At 39.4% G+C, this 17,148-nt stretch overlaps 2 protein-coding genes across 2 annotated transcripts in view; both read right to left on the reverse strand.

The window, feature by feature from the left end:
* cyfip1 (cytoplasmic FMR1 interacting protein 1) overlaps positions 1–14,286 on the reverse strand; it is a 29,010-nt gene extending 14,724 nt beyond the window's left edge. Inside the window, exons 1-11 of the mRNA XM_060867375.1 lie at positions 14,052–14,286; positions 6,655–6,775; positions 6,026–6,115; positions 5,489–5,566; positions 5,285–5,386; positions 4,972–5,153; positions 3,603–3,699; positions 3,360–3,488; positions 1,486–1,590; positions 878–969; positions 421–538 (exon numbers count right to left, since the gene is read on the reverse strand). Of these exons, the coding sequence (XP_060723358.1) occupies positions 421–538; positions 878–969; positions 1,486–1,590; positions 3,360–3,488; positions 3,603–3,699; positions 4,972–5,153; positions 5,285–5,386; positions 5,489–5,566; positions 6,026–6,115; positions 6,655–6,771 (1,110 nt within the window). The 5' untranslated portion in view covers positions 6,772–6,775; positions 14,052–14,286. The remainder of the gene's footprint in view (positions 1–420; positions 539–877; positions 970–1,485; positions 1,591–3,359; positions 3,489–3,602; positions 3,700–4,971; positions 5,154–5,284; positions 5,387–5,488; positions 5,567–6,025; positions 6,116–6,654; positions 6,776–14,051) is intronic.
* A 1,232-nt stretch (positions 14,287–15,518) lies between these two features.
* tubgcp5 (tubulin gamma complex component 5) overlaps positions 15,519–17,148 on the reverse strand; it is a 13,555-nt gene continuing 11,925 nt past the window's right edge. The window contains exon 23 of the mRNA XM_060867381.1: positions 15,519–15,889. Within this exon, the coding sequence (XP_060723364.1) occupies positions 15,843–15,889 (47 nt within the window). The 3' untranslated portion in view covers positions 15,519–15,842. The remainder of the gene's footprint in view (positions 15,890–17,148) is intronic.

Here is a 17,148-nt window from a genome sequence, read left to right on the forward strand (position 1 = left end):
CACACACACACACACACACACACACACACAATTGTAACCTTAATGCTAATTCCATAAACACTGAAATTAAACCTAAATACAGAATATTCACACATCTCTCCTAAATATGGACACTGATGAATTTTTCATGTTTTTTTCATTTTGCTGCCTGGAGATTTTTCACTTTTCCCTTCAGGAACAGAACAAAACCATCTGCACGAAGGGGTCCAGTTTTTGTTTTTTTGCGGTGAGCCGATAAATCGACGGTGTGTGCTTAGATCAGCTCTATTCTCTCATCACTGCTTTAATTACAAGGAGAAAAAGAGTAACACGAGCGCTAATAATCTGGTGTAAAAACTATAAACTAAATGTAAATGTGGTAATAATAATAATAATAATAATAATAATAGTAAATTAAAGGTTGCCTGTCCAGAGACACACCTCATTGTTGCTGTAGCGAGCCAGTTCTGAGATGAAGCGCATGTGATCCTCACGTATCTGAATCATCTGCTCACAGATGTTATACTGAGGACTGCTGCCTGTAGATGTGCAAGACCACCTGACACACACACACACACACACACACACACACACACACACACACACACACACACAGATCAACTCATCTTCATAAACAGAAGCAGTAAATAACGTCACTTTAAACAGACATGTTACGGACTCATAAAACATCGCAGCCAATCAGCTCCGACATGCAAACGAAAGCTACGGAACAGGAAAAAACATCCCAGTGAAATTAATATAAACTTGTCTGCAATGCTGCTGCTTTTTATTGTCTAATAATATTTTTGACATAGTTTAAAAATAAATAAATAAATAAACCACTTTCTGTCTAATGACATGAACGCAGTTAGATCAGATTTGACCTTTTAAATCGTACCTGGATTTGTTTTCTTCAAAATGAGCGCTGGTCTTGATGTAGCGCGACAGCTCGATCTGCATGTCTCCAAACAGAGGCACGACCTGCAGTTGCTGCGGTTCACATCAGAAAGACAAATCAATGAAGAAAAGGAACTTTTAAAATGAGTTTAAAATGAAACGAACTTCTGATTCAAAACATACTTTGGTCAGAATCTGGCTAAAGTTAGACGACTAAACCAGCCGAGTTTAACTAGATATGTTTCATTTTTATTTTATTTATAAATAAATAAATAAATAAATATATTTACAACAATATATTGTTTTTTTTTTATATATTCTAAATATAATGTTTTTGCTATTTATATTATTGATATAGAACCAGAAAATTTAATTTTCTTTAATAATCAAACTCTAAGCAAATGACATTTTTAAAAACATTTATTTATGAGAATATATTTTTTTCCAGGCTTTGAACACATTGTAATTTTATTTAAAAAAAAATTTATTTTACTATTTTAATAAATAATCATTAAACCACTTTGTCAATTTTATTTTACTTTACTTCAAAAAAGTCTTTGAGAATCTTTACAAAATATTTAGACACTTCTTCTGCTCTCGTCTCTGTACCTTAAAAAATTTGTCGATTTTTGTGAGGTTGATTCTCTTCTTAGCGTCCAGTTTGTAGATGTTGCTGTTGGTTCCGTCCATCAGATACAAACCAAAGCCCATGACCTGCAAAGAGGAATGTGATCAACAATCCCCATGGTCCAAAAATGCTATAAATTGTGTGTGTCTGTGTGTGTCTGTGTGTGTGTATGTATGTGTGTGTATGTGTGTGCCTGTGCCTGTGTGTGTGTGTGTATGTATGTGCCTGTGCGTGTGTATGTATGTGTGTGTATGTATGTGCCTGTGCCTGTGTGTGTGTATGTGTGTGTGTATGTATGTGCCTGTGTATGTGTATGTGTGCCTGTGCGTGTGTGTGTGTGCCTGTGCGTGTGTGTATGTGTGTGCCTGTGCGTGTGTGTATGTGTGTGTGCCTGTGCCTGTGTGTATATGCCTGTGCGTGTGTGTATGTGTGTGCCTGTGCGTGTGTGTGCCTGTGCGTATGTGCCTGTATGTGTGTGTATGTATGTGTGTGTATGTATGTGCCTGTGTGTGTGTGCCTGTATGTGTGTGCCTGTATGTGTGTGCCTGTATGTGTGTATGTGTGTGTGCCTGTGCGTGTGTGTATGTATGTGTGTGTATGTGTGTGCGTATGTGTGTGTGTATGTATGTGCCTGTGCGTGTGTATGTATGTGTGTGTGTATGTATGTGCCTGTGCGTGTGTATGTATGTGTGTGTATGTATGTGCCTGTGCCTGTGTGTGTGTATGTGTGTGTGCCTGTGCGTGTGTGTATGTATGTGTGTGTATGTATGTGTGTGTATGTATGTGTGTGCGTATGTATGTGCCTGTGCGTGTGTATGTATGTGTGTGTATGTGTGTGCGTATGTGTGTGTGTATGTATGTGCCTGTGCGTGTGTATGTATGTGTGTGTGTATGTATGTGCCTGTGCGTGTGTGTGTGTATGTATGTGCCTGTGCGTGTGTGTGTATATGTATGTGCCTGTGCGTGTGTGTATGTATGTGTGTGCGTATATATGTGTGTGTATGTATGTGCCTGTGTGTGTGTATGTATGTGTGTGTATGTATGTGCCTGTGCGTGTGTGTGTATGTGTGTGTATGTATGTGCCTGTGCGTGTGTGTGTATGTGTGTGTATGTATGTGCCTGTGCGTGTGTGTATGTATGTGTGTGTATGTGTGTGCGTATATATGTGTGTGTATGTATGTGCCTGTGTGTGTGTATGTATGTGCCTGTGCGTGTGTGTGTGTATGTATGTGCCTGTGCGTGTGTGTGTATATGTATGTGCCTGTGCGTGTGTGTATGTATGTGTGTGTATGTGTGTGCGTATATATGTGTGTGTGTGTATGTGCCTGTGTGTGTGTATGTATGTGTGTGTATGTATGTGCCTGTGCGTGTGTGTGTATGTGTGTGTATGTATGTGCCTGTGCGTGTGTGTGTATGTGTGTGTATGTATGTGCCTGTGCGTGTGTGTATGTATGTGCGTGTATGTATGTGCCTGTGCGTGTGTGTATGTATGTGTGTGTATGTGTGTGCGTATATATGTGTGTGTATGTATGTGCCTGTGTGTGTGTATGTATGTGCCTGTGCGTGTGTATGTATGTGTGTGTATGTATGTGCCTGTGCGTGTGTATGTATGTGTGTGTATGTATGTGCCTGTGCGTGTGTGTATGTATGTGTGTGTATGTATGTGCCTGTGCGTGTGTGTATGTATGTGTGTGTATGTGTGTGCGTATATATGTGTGTGTATGTATGTGCCTGTGTGTGTGTATGTATGTGCCTGTGTGTGTGTATGTATGTGCCTGTGCGTGTGTATGTATGTGTGTGTATGTATGTGCCTGTGCGTGTGTGTGTGTGTCTGTCTGCGTGCACAGTGTCTTACTTTGAGCAGCATGTGCTTCTCTCCAGGCGTGAGGTACATCTTATTCTCGTAACAGTCCACGCAGAGGTTGACGATATCAGCCAGGAGCTCTTCGTAACCATTAATCACCTCTAACTGCTGCTGGAGGGACTGAATTACACACAAACACACACACACACACAAACACACACACACACAGGTTTAATCCTGCTAGCTACTAGAACCCCAGTGAGGTTTAGACGACTGGTCAGCGAGCTGCAGTACCTGTGTGATCTTGTTGTGGTTGGCCAGGAACATGGATAAGTTCTGAGACTCCTGAATTGAAGACGGCTCAGACATTTTCCTCAGGAACTGTGCAGCTCTGTGCGACAGGGGAGAGAGAAGCGCGACAGACGCCATATTATTAACAAAAACTCCAGGATTTATATGTTGTTAAATTCATGATTCTGATTGGTCAGAAAATATTAAATAGTTTTCTAATATCACAGTGAGGGAGGTCCTGAAAAACAGAGGCCACACTGCCATCTAGTGGTGTGCTGGATTCATTATGACTCACTGATGTCCTCAGGAGAATCAACACATCTATTAGTTTAACAGGGCGTTTAAATAATGAAAGAAGTATTAGAGTCAGAGTTATTTTAATTTTATATTAAGGTATAGGAAACATGACCACATATTCTAGACTTTTACAATTTAGTGTTAAAACAGCTTAGTCAGCTGACAAACTCAATAACAATAACCTTTTTTTTTTTTTTTTTTTTTTTTTACAAACAAACAGATTGAAAGCAATAGTATAGATCGATACAGGTGAATAAATATAGGTGATGTTTTCTGTAAGATTAACATTTACAGGAGATATATATATATATATATATATATATATATATATATATATATATATATATATATATATATATATCTTACAGTGTGTAGTGCCATCTACTGTTTGTTAGCAGTACTGTACTTATTACAGGAAACAGGTAGTGATTTATTAATCAGTTATCATTAAACATTATCAGTTCAACACACACACACACACACACACACACACACACACAGAGAACGTGTTTCACTTCCTGCAGCACCATAGACTCACTAATTCTAACTGAATGAGAAAACTAATACAAAACGTTCAGTCTGATGCTACGTATAAAGATCAGCTCCTCCTATTTTATATTCTCCCAGTTGGGTCATTTGCCCCATTCAGACCACAGATATGAAGCCGGCGACAAACGTCAACTGAAGCTCTTAATTCATGACTTAGGGACTGGAGAGAGAGACGCGGGAAAAAAGGAAAAAAAAAAAATACTAAAGACTATAAAAAAAGACTACTGGGACTCTAGTGAGGAGACCAAGATGGAACCGATGGCTTCGAATCTGTTTGGTGTCACAAAGGGTGAGGAATACAAAGAAAACGCACGGCGCCTGCAGCGCTACGGCACTAAGCCGTAAACGTCGCCACCTGTTAGTGAGAAATTAGTTTCAATATTATAAATAAAACAGCTAATCAAATGATATCACCTGTATATCTGAGCAACTAACAGCCTGGAATGTTGACACATAACTGTAGACTGCAGAGAGTTTGTTTACACCGTTTTGTTTTTTTGTGAGTGAACGTATGTGTAATGCGCACCGTTTGTAGGCCGAGTGGTCGTTCTTGACGCTGCACTTCATGTTCTTTAGCTCGTCCAGCACAGCGAACATGTTGATGAACTTTCCCAGAGTCATCAGGTAAGCCTCGGATACGAAGTCCTTCCGGCGCTCGGCGTGACACAGACGACGCACTTCGCCGCAGAAACGGTCGATGGCTGTGCGCTGGGAAAGAAAACACGATCGTCTTCGTGTCATCCGAAGCTCTTACACACGGATTTTATATACGGATTTATAACACGATGCTTTTGGTGACACAGGCACCATGACGACAACCCAGCGTAGATGATAGTTACCTGGAAGTACATGAAGTTCATCAGCTTGGTGACCTCAGGCTCCAGCACCTCCACTGTCTTCTCGTAGATCTCCACTCTGTTGGGCTGCTCATTGCACTTCACCTAAAGGAAGGATGTTCGAATGAAAATGCAAAAAAAATAATAAAATGCAAGCAACCAATAGTAAAGCAACATGAGCTGTGTGTGTGTGTGTGTGTGTGTTACCTGAGGAATGGCTCGAGAGCAGCTTCTCCACGTGTAGAGCATCACAGCATACTCCTGCCCTTCCTCCAACATCTCATTCTGTACACAATAAAAAAATACATTAAAAAAACAAAAAGAGACATGAGACAGGGTGGACACAGAGGTGAGACAGGGTGGACACAGAGGTGAGACAGAGGTGAGACAGGGTGGACACAGAGGTGAGACAGGGTGGACACAGAGGTGAGACAGAGGTGAGACAGGGTGGACACAGAGGTGAGACAGGGTGGACACAGAGGTGAGACAGGATGGACACAGAGGTGAGACAGGATGGACACAGAGGTGAGACAGGGATGAGACAGGGTGGACACAGGGATGAGACAGGGTGGACACAGGGATGAGACAGGGTGGACACAGGGATGAGACAGGGATGAGACAGGGTGGACACAGAGGTGAGACAGGGTGGACACAGAGGTGAGACAGGGATGAGAGAGGGTGGACACAGAGGTGGTTCTGAGACAAGACGAAGCAGACACTGAGACATGTTACAGTGAGGTTTACCATGTTGGCGTGGACGGTGGCCTGCTCGATGTAGCGCGCGATGCCGGTCACAAACGCATTGCGATCTTCAAAGTTGGTGTTGAAGTTCGGCTGTTTGATAGAAGAACATCAACACATTCAATAATTCAACATTCAAACGTTCAGTAGATTTTTTTTCACAATTTTCTGCAAAGTAGCAAAGACAATTAATCAGTGAAGGTGCCATTATTTTTGTTTTTTATAGATAAATAAAAATAAACAATTTGTTTTTCTTGGAATAAGAAAAACAAATAAACATTAATGAATGTATTTATTTATTTAGGGTTAAAGTATGTTTTTCTTTCAGCATCCTACGTTTTTTTTGGTTATTAAACTAAAAAATTTATTTGAAAAAGGACGGCAACTTTCAAGCTAAAATAAATAAATAAATAAATAGATAGATAGATAAATAAATAAATATCTTACTTCCTGACAGGAACTGGTACAAATTGAAGCTAATCCTCATCACTACAGTTCAGAGTAATATTAGGGGTGAGAGTGTGTGTGAGTGTGTTAGTGTGTGTTTGTGTGTGTTTGTGTGTGTGTGTGAGTGTGAGTGTGTGAGTGTGAGTGTGTGTGTGTTAGTGTGTTAGTGTGAGTGTGTGTGTTACCTGGTACATGAGAGACGAGGGCAGGGGCTCGATGCAGGGCTGCTGGTCTGGAAGTGGAAGCTCCTCCAGCAGGTCCACGTTGGACAGAGCGTCCTCCAGAGACACCGTGGTCGTCATGATTCTACAGAAGAAATGACAAATAAATAATAAGAACACAAACACATCACTTTCTGTTTAATGTTTACATTTATAATGAACAGAATCTGTGAAACTCTGGTTATAGCAGCTGTAAACATCGTTCCCTCACCAGTCTTTTATAACCTCTCTCTCTCTCTCTCTCTCTCTCAATACAAATGAAACAATCGTAAACACCGATAAACAAACACCGTCCTTCACCACACCAACACTTATATACGAGTTTATAAGAAGTCTATAGATGTGATTAGTATCAGATTGAGCGAGTTATTATTATTAATAAATCTGCAGTATTATCAGAGCTGCTGTTCTGGAGAATTAATGACGGCTTTCTGTCAGCCGTGAGAAGGTGGAGCTGATTGTTTTGTGTTGCGTTACTTATTTTAAGCCTGTAATCACTGGGTGTGAAGATTCTTGTCATTGTTCTGCCTCAGGACAACACAGAACTCTGAAAACTCCATCGCTGTCACACAGCTACGCTTTACGAAGCCCCTGAAACAGACTCACTTCCCGTTTGGGGTTAAGAATAGATTTAAGATGAACCCAAGGACAACATTTTAATGTGTGCTTTAGGACTGAAAACTGCATTAAATGTTCTTCTTCATGCACACGATCTGTGGGTTTCAGTACATTTAAATAAATCTAATATTAATCTTGAGCTTTTGTATTATATTAATCTTTATATTATTCTTTATAATAACCTTTTGTTCTATGTTTTATGTTTACGTTCCGTAAAGCTGCTTTGAGACGACGTCGATTGTAAAAAGCGCCATACAAATAAACTCGAACTGAATTGAATTGAAAAATCTGTGGACGTCGAGTCAATACAAGTTATTATTTTATTCTGGAAACAAGAGAGAACATCCAGCAGAGTGAAAAAGGAAGCAGCTCTGGGGGACTGTTCCTCAAAACAACACACACAAAACACCACACGACAGTCACTGTTGCATGTCAAACAGTAACACACATCGTTCCTTCCTGCAGAACGACAGAAAGCTTTACGACCGAACGGTGAATAAACACGGCTTGAATTTAAAAAGTGCGATTTCTCTCTTCTCTTTTCTTTCCGAATTAAAGACATTTTTAGAAAGTGTCTCGTTTTACTTGAGGCTTTGTGGCCTCTGAAAAGAAAAAGAAAAAGAAGGAAGCTCGGTAACCAGACGTAACTTCTGCAGGTCCGGTCTCGCTGGCCACATTGCAGACAAACCCACTGCTAGTCAATACTAACACATCTTAAAGGCAAAGCAGTAAAGCCGGGCGATACGGCTGAAAACTGTATCACGATATCAGTGCTTCATGTCGGTCGATATCAATAATTATTGATATTTTTTATGACCCATTTAAAATAAGGACCAGGAGAAAAATATATATTACATTTAAACATTTTTATTTTAAACTTAACCTTCCTCTGATCGTAATCCCCTCAGTTATTAAGACAGAAATGTCAACAAGCAGGAAAACTCTAATAATTATAATGTAAACATTATAAAGTCTAAAGTCACAATGAACACTTAACTGTTATCTCTTAACATTTAAGGTGCAAAATGAAAGAAAATGTAAGAAATGCTTAATAAAGTGTAATAAAATAGTGCAAAGTGTAACACTGCGGCTCATTTTCTGCTCATCAGTCGCCGGTTACTGAAGAGGAATCCAGCAGACCAGCACGATATTGCGCAACCAAACTGATGCTGTTACATGATTGGCTGTTAGCGTGTCACTCCCTACATTGCTAGGTTACCAGAGAGCGAGTGCCTTTGTTAATGCAACCAAACTTGCTTCGCAACCTCGTTTTCTTCCGACGAAGAATAAAAAATATCGAACGTTTTATCGAACACATTTTTTATTGATATCGATCACGTGTCTATCGCGATACATATCGTTATCATTTTATTGCCCAGCCCTACGCAGTATATTATTAGTTTAGTCCTTACTTCTACAAATAATTTGGAAGATGTGTAGAAAATTTGAAATAAATTAATTAATAACAAACACCAACGACATTACGGATTAGCAAAAGTGTATAAAGTCTCTGAGAAAAACCTCTTTGAAAAACAGACTTCCTGTCCGTGTTTGGATGAGTCTCCAGGCCACCGTAGATCTGGGGAGCAGAGCTTCATCAATCATTCTAATGTCATAACTGTTATAGAGCTAATCTTGGACCAATAAAACAATAATAATATTTCTATAAAGTGTTAATGGTGATTAGCTGGATTTACACTGTGTGTTAATCACCATGGAAACACAGGTGTTTATTCTACAGCTGGATTTACGCTGTGTGATCATCACCATGGCAACACAGGTCTCCATTCTGATTTACACTGTGTGATCATCACCATGGCAACACAGGTCTCCATTCTGCAGCTGAATTTACACTGTGTGATCATCACCATGGCAACACAGGTCTCCATTCTGATTTACACTGTGTGTTCATCACCATGGCAACACAGGTGTGTATTCTGCAGCTGGATTTACACTGTGTTCATCACCATGGCAACACAGGTGTTTATTCTGCAGCTGGATTTACACTGTGTGATCATCACCCTGGCAACACAGGTCTCCATTCTGATTTACACTGTGTGTTCATCACCATGGCAACACAGGTGTGTATTCTGCAGCTGGATTTACACTGTGTGTGTTCATCACCATGGCAACAGAGGTGTGTATTCTGCAGCTGGATTTACACTGTGTGTTAATCACCATGGCAACACAGGTGTGTATTCTGCAGCTGGATTTACACTGTGTGTTTTTGGTCTCGTGATTTCGATCACAGTAAGAAATTAAACAATTGAGATCGGACATTTTTGAAGGAGTAACGTGACGATTTTATCCTACAGTCTGTTTGAATCTCAGAAAAACTCAAACCTCTGATGGAACTGGAGCCATCGCTCATCTGAGACAAACTCCCACATTGATACAAAGAGAATTACACAAACGATATGGCGGCTCACACCGAGCTCATTCCTCTTATCTCATCTCCAATCACACAACAAAAAGTTTCCTCAAGAGACATGATATAAAAACAAATAATCAGTCTCCCAAACTTCAGAGGTTTTATTGTAAATGTTCCACAAATAAAAGCCTGACATTTGTGATGTAACTGCTGGAGTTTTTGGTGTGATTTGTGGCACCGGTGCTACGGTGAGCCAAGATGGCGGATAATAAAGTATCGTGAGTGTGAGAATGTTCTGTTACAGCAATAAGAGCAAGCTCTGCTACAACAACGTGATAAACGCACAGGATGAATACAGACACACTAAAAATCAACAGCTCTACGGTTAGAGGATCCGATCTAATACTGTTGTGTAATCAGTTTAATCTTAAAACTCAGTGATTGAAACCCTTTGAAATCTTTTCAAGACAAGTTTACACCCCTGATTCTGTAACGTAAACATCCTGAAACATCGCCATGGAAACAGAAACAAAACACTTCAATCTGAATATCCTCTGGGGGTCACGTCGGGTCACACGCTTCTCTCTCTCTCTCTCTCTCTCTCTCTCTCACACACACACACTCACTCACTCACTCACTCACTCACTCACTCACTCACTCACTCACTCACTCACTCACTCACTCACTCACTCACTCACTCACTCACTCACTCACTCACTCACTCACTCACTCACTCACTCACTCACTCACTCACTCACTCACTCACTCACTCACTCACTCACTCACTCACTCACTCACTCACAGCGAACGAGCGAGAGAAATTTCACACATCTCCCCCACACTGCACAAGACACAACACGTTCACGAGCAGAGACAAACAGAAAAGTTCACAGCTCACAACACGCTGTTCATTTCCAGCATATCAGAGCTGCGAAGATTTAACACCTTACAGATTCACACACACACATTTCCTGAGGAAGAGGAAGAGGAGGAGGAGCTGAAATCACACTCGTATTAAAAAACAGCAAAAAAAAGTCTTGTTTAAAAATCTATTAAACAACCACAGCAGAGTTTAACACGAACGCTCTGAACATCGACGAGTCACGTTCACATCCTGTTTCTTCTACACGGCTGTTAAAACAGACGCCGTCATGAGTTTGAGTTTGTTTAGAGAACCGAAGGTTGTTTTCAGACTTTAATCCATCAGTAGAAGGTGAATCTGTGTAAATAAAGACTAATAATTAAAGTTAAAGGTCTGAAATTTAACAGAAAGTAAGAAGAAATCTTTCTCAGAAGAAGAATCTTTCTCTGTGTGTGTGTGTGTGTGAATCCTCAGAACACATGAAGCTCTACACCAGGACCGACCGACCCGCGGCTCTTTGCCCGGTTTCGTGTGGCTCTTACGTTCATATAGAAGTTTGTGTCTTTATTGTGTGTGTTCACTTCACTTGAGTTCAGTACGGTATTTTTGTCAAACGCGCATGTGAGTGGGATGAAAATACCTCAAAGTTTCCTAGTAGGAGGAAGATCATTTGAGTAAACAGTTTGTGTCAAGTTCGCTCTCAAAATGGCAGGAAAAAAAGGTGATGTTCATGTGTATGATGTGTCTCTTTGTGTTAACTGTAATAAATGTGTCTCTTTGTGTTAACAGTAATAAATGTGTCTCTTGGTCTCTGACTGGTTGGACACTCCTGGTCTACAGCTCTGACTCGGTTCTGCTACTCAACACGCAATGATTCACTTCCTGCAGTCGGATCAATTTAAAGTCCAATCACATTTTAACAAACCGCACACACACACAGGACTCAAACACACACACACACACACACACACACACACAGGACTCAAACACACACACACAGGACTCAAACACACACACACAGGACTCAAACACACACACACAGGACTCAAACACACACACACACACACAGGACTCAAACACACACACACAGGACTCAAACACACACACACAGGACTCAAACACACACACACAGGACTCAAACACACACACACAGGACTCAAACACACACACACAGGACTCAAACACACACACACACACAGGACTCAAACACACACACACACACACAGGACTCAAACACACACACACACACAGGATTCAAACACACACACACACAGGACTCAAACACACACAGGACTCAAACACACACAGGACTCAAACACACACAGGACTCAAACACACACAGGACTCAAACACACACAGGACTCAAACACACACAGGACTCAAACACACACAGGACTCAAACACACACAGGACTCAAACACACACAGGACTCAAACACACACAGGACTCAAACACACACAGGACTCAAACACACACAGGACTCAAACACACACAGGACTCAAACACACACAGGACTCAAACACACACAGGACTCAAACACACACAGGACTCAAACACACACAGGACTCAAACACACTTTATCCAGTTAAAAGAAAACACTAAAACATGAGCAACTCCACCTGAATCAGTGAAAATAAACTATATTAAAAACACAGACAGACATAAATGAGCACATGCATGAGATGAAATAAATTTTATAGATCATTAGCTGGTGTTAAAGTGCATATAATGCATTAAAGTCATAAAGAAAAGTTAAACTGTGTTGTATCTAAGAGCCGAATAGATAAACAAATCATGAATCGATTCAGAGTCGGTTTAGAACATGATTCCTCAGGCCAGCTAGTTCTAAACCGATTCAGAGTCGGTTTAGAACATGATTCCTCAGGCCAGCTAGTTCTAAACCGATTCAGAGTCGGTTTAGAACATGATTCCTCAGGCCAGCTAGTTCTAAACCGATTCAGAGTCGGTTTAGAACATGATTCCTCAGGCCAGCTAGTTCTAAACCGATTCAGAGTCGGTTTAGAACATGATTCCTCAGGCCAGCTAGTTCTAAACCGATTCAGAGTCGGTTTAGAACATGATTCCTCAGGCCAGCTAGTTCTAAACCGATTCAGAGTCGGTTTAGAACATGATTCCTCAGGCCAGCTAGTTCTAAACCGATTCAGAGTCGGTTTAGAACATGATTCCTCAGGCCAGCTAGTTCTAAACCGATTCAGAGTCGGTTTAGAACATGATTCCTCAGGCCAGCTAGTTCTAAACCGATTCAGAGTCGGTTTAGAACATGATTCCTCAGGCCAGCTAGTTCTAAACCGATTCAGAGTCGGTTTAGAACATGATTCCTCAGGCCAGCTAGTTCTAAACCGATTCAGAGTCGGTTTAGAACATGATTCCTCAGGCCAGCTAGTTCCCTACGTTCAAGACACAATGTTCACAGATGTTATAGACAAGTGAGAACAGGAACTAACTCACTTCACACTAAATATAACCAAAATAGACCTCAAGTGTTGCTTTATACATTAAAAGTCACTGTTTGCTGTATAAGAGGAATAAAACACTTTAATAACTCACTTTACACCTCCAGGATGAGGATTATTTAGCATTAAAGCACTAAAATAAACACAAAAACACAAACATTTTTTTTCTCTCCATTTGTTTTATTTCTGAATAGTTCTGAGGACCAGATCACTTTTTACTTTAGTTTTTACCTTTTTTTTATATAACCTACAGGTTTATTTTAGTCCATAAAGTTTCATTATAATTCACAGATAATTATTTAGAATTATTTACATAATTATTCCTAATTAATTATAAAAAAAAATCGTAATTATTATAATTTACATAATTATTTAGAATTATTTACATAATTATTTATGTAATTAATTATAATAAGAATTTACAGAATTATTTATATAATTATTTAGAATTATTTACATAATTATTCCTAATTAATTCTAAAAAAATTAGAATTAATTTTTAATTCCTAAATCGTAATTATTATAATTTACATAATTATTTATAATTATTTACATAATTAATTATATTATTTACATAATTATTTACAATCATTTACATAATTTTTTATAATATTTACACAATTATTTATAATTATTTACACAATTATTTACATAATTATTTACAATTATTTATAATTATTTACAGACTTTAGTCATAAAGTTTAAGGACTTTAATGAGAAAATAAATAAAGTATTTAAAGTAAGTAGACTTTAAAATGATGAGTAAAACAATAAAATAAGAGTAAAGCTGATTGTGTTTAAAGTCTGAGGTAAATTTTACATGTACACACCGAGGCCTTAGCTTTAGCTTCGAGCTCCACAGACAAAAAGTCCACATTAAACTTCAACTAAATCACTTTTTACAACCAAAGACGTTAATTTACACGTCTTTCTACTTCACAGCTGTGAGAGAGATGAAATAATCCCCCAAACAGAAGAGAAACAGAGCTAAAAGTCGAGTTAGTAAAAGTTTTCTGCACTAAAACTGCTCACTCACCCGCCCTCAGATTCCCGGGATCAACACAAGCAAGTCAGCGGTGAATTAAAGCTCCATATGACGGAGTCACAGCCGACACACACACGTCTTTATTTAACTAAATATTCTCCCCGGAGTCCTTGGGGTTTGATTCGTATTAAAACTTTAATGTAAAACGCCTTAAATCCTGCCTTTCCGCCTCGGCTGTAACACACAGGCGGACGTCGGGAGGAGGTTCCCGTTTCTCTACAGGAAAAATCAACAGGAAACTCCGCCGCCTATTTACACTGCGGCCACAAGAGGGCGCCACTGTGGAGCGCTGCTGCTGCTCATTATTATTATTATTGTTGTTGTTATTATTATTATCATCATTATTATTATTGTAATGATTATTATTATTATTACTACTATTATAATAATAATAATTATTATCATCATCATCATCATAATTATTATTGTTATGATTATTATGATTAATATTATTATTACTAATGTTATGTTATTATTATTATTATTATTATTATTATTATTTTGAAAGTATGTAAAAAAAACACTGATTATTCCTGATAATTCATTCTCCTTAAACACAGTGTTTGACTGGGTTCACATCAGGACACAGACTTGGCCACTTTCACCATGTTCTTCTTCAGAAGAACAGTGGCCTTCACAATACAACAGTGGCCTTAGATGTGTGTTTAGGATCATTGTCATGTTGCACGACGACCAAGGGCACGGAGTGATGCTGGATTCTTCTCTTGCAGTATAGAGCAGAACATCTGTGAACTCATGATGCAGCTCCCCACATAAGGACACTGTCACCACCACCACGTTTCACTGCAGGCGCCGTGCGTTTTCTTTGTGTTCCTCACTCTTTGTGTCACCAAACAGATTCGAAGCCATCGGTTCCAAAAACATTTCTCTTGGTCTCCTCACTATAGAGTCCCAGTAGTCTTCATCTTTGTCAGCATGGTTTGTCCTGGCAAACTCTAGGTGGGCTTTTTTTGTGCCCGGGGCTTTAGGAGAGACTTTTTTGTGGACGTCACCCACACATGCCGTTCTTCTGCAGTGTAAACAGTCACCCCAGTCTGGCTTTCTACTTCTTTAGATAACTGCAGTGAACTCGCATGCCGATTTTCTTCAACCCTTCTCGTCAGAAGACGCTCCTGTCCAGGTGTTAACCTCCGTGGACGACCTGGACGTCTCTGTGAGACGGTCGCAGTTCGGTCTTTTTTAAATATTTGTAAAACTTTTGCCACATGATTCTGACTGATAAGTGAAGCTTTGCTGATCATCTTACACGTCTTTCTGGTGTTCTGAATTTAGAAGTAACACCGCGAGCTCTTTATCATGTTCCTCAAACGGTTCCTGAACAGTTTCACTATGTCTCAGTGATCGTTATCCTCCTGGAAGTGGACATTGTCTTTAGTTAACACTGCTGACATGAACTTACTCTGAAGGAATTAAAGGAATGAGGAAATAAAACCATCATTGCACATAACAACCCATTTATTGCGCAGAAACATCAACAAAGCTAGTAATGAGCTGATGTATACATCCAGGTTACTGCACACCAACACCACTGTACTGTACATCACACTGACCATCTGTTAAAATGTCTTGCTGCATTAACTAATTTTCAGTTTAAGTCCATTCGTGTTCGACGGCTTGAAAAAAACGATCTGTTGAAAGCTGAGCTCTAAACGGAGAGAACAAACGTGTGAACACACTTCCTCCTCTGTGGTGTCCACTCGGACGTTTCCACACGCCGAACACATGCGGTATTACAGCGCCGCCCTGGTGGCGAGAAGAGGTCTAACACTGCTCGAAGCCGGCCATCAGAGACAGAGCGAGAGACTCCACTAGGGGGGAGGGAAGAAAAAACAGATTCATATTTTAATTAAGACCGAAACACAAGTGTACAGTAAAGAATTTATTATAATTATTTTAAGTAAAATTTCATTCAAGTTGTATCCTGTGGCTTGGATTTGTGAGCAGATCAAAAAAATTCAATTGGAATTAAATTAAGCTCAAATCTTCAAATTCGCCACATCGCTGATCAAAAAGAGAAATACAACGATTTTTTTTTAAGTTGTATCTAAAATAAAATTAACTGTGGCAACCAAAAATTTTATTTTCTATTCCTGATTAATTCAAAACTAAAACCAGAATTTCTAAACATAAACTTTTATTCTAATACATGAAAGGTTCATTTTCTACATCTGGTTATTCGTTACTTAAAGGTGGGGTCTCCGTTGTTTGAGAAACGCTTCAGAAAACTGCGTCGGGCCGCCAAACAAAACAAAAAACAAAACAAACGTGTAGCCAATGAGCAGAAAGGGGCGTGTCTTGTCAATATGGGCGGAGAGAGTGTTCAGTGCGCATGTGTGACATTAGCAGAAAGAGGTTTTAACATTGACATGGAGGATAAAAACAAAGAAAGAAAGAGAAGAAAGACTTACGATAAGGTAAGAAGTAGGACGTGTTAATATAGGATCAGCTTTCCAGCGCTGGAGAGAACTGAAGGAGCAGGAAGTTGGTCACATATTCACAGATTGGAGTTTCCTGAGTCAATAACTCCTGAGCTAAACACTGTTACTACACAAATAACACCTCTTTTCTATCGTAGTAATGTAGAGACGCAGCTACAACCGTGTTTTGTGTAGTAACATGCACAAATGCGCACTGAACACTCTCTCTGCCCATATTGACAAGACCCGCCCCTTACTGCTCATTGGCCACACGTTTGTTTTGATTTTTGTTTGATTGGTGGCCCAACGCAGTTTTCAGAAGCATTTCTCAAATATCGGAGACCCCACCTTTAAATGTTATTATTCAGTAAATAAATATTTAAATAATATATTCTTTAAATAAATAAGATAATTCTAAATTTATATCTGAATTATGATTCTAATCTATGAAATTGGACCTGAATCAGAATCGTCTACTCCGGTTTATTACAGGACCGAACTAGCGTCGTCTAAACCTGGTTATTATACGATATAATCTGAACAAATTCAAACCACGGGATAAAATTTCATGACGTGATTCAAACATAAAACACATTTGTTTTTACTTCAAAACCACAAGCTCAAAAACACACATCTGTATGAGTGAAATT

The sequence above is a fragment of the Tachysurus vachellii genome, chromosome 4 (assembly GCF_030014155.1).
Source record: "Tachysurus vachellii isolate PV-2020 chromosome 4, HZAU_Pvac_v1, whole genome shotgun sequence".
Taxonomy (NCBI): domain Eukaryota; kingdom Metazoa; phylum Chordata; class Actinopteri; order Siluriformes; family Bagridae; genus Tachysurus; species Tachysurus vachellii.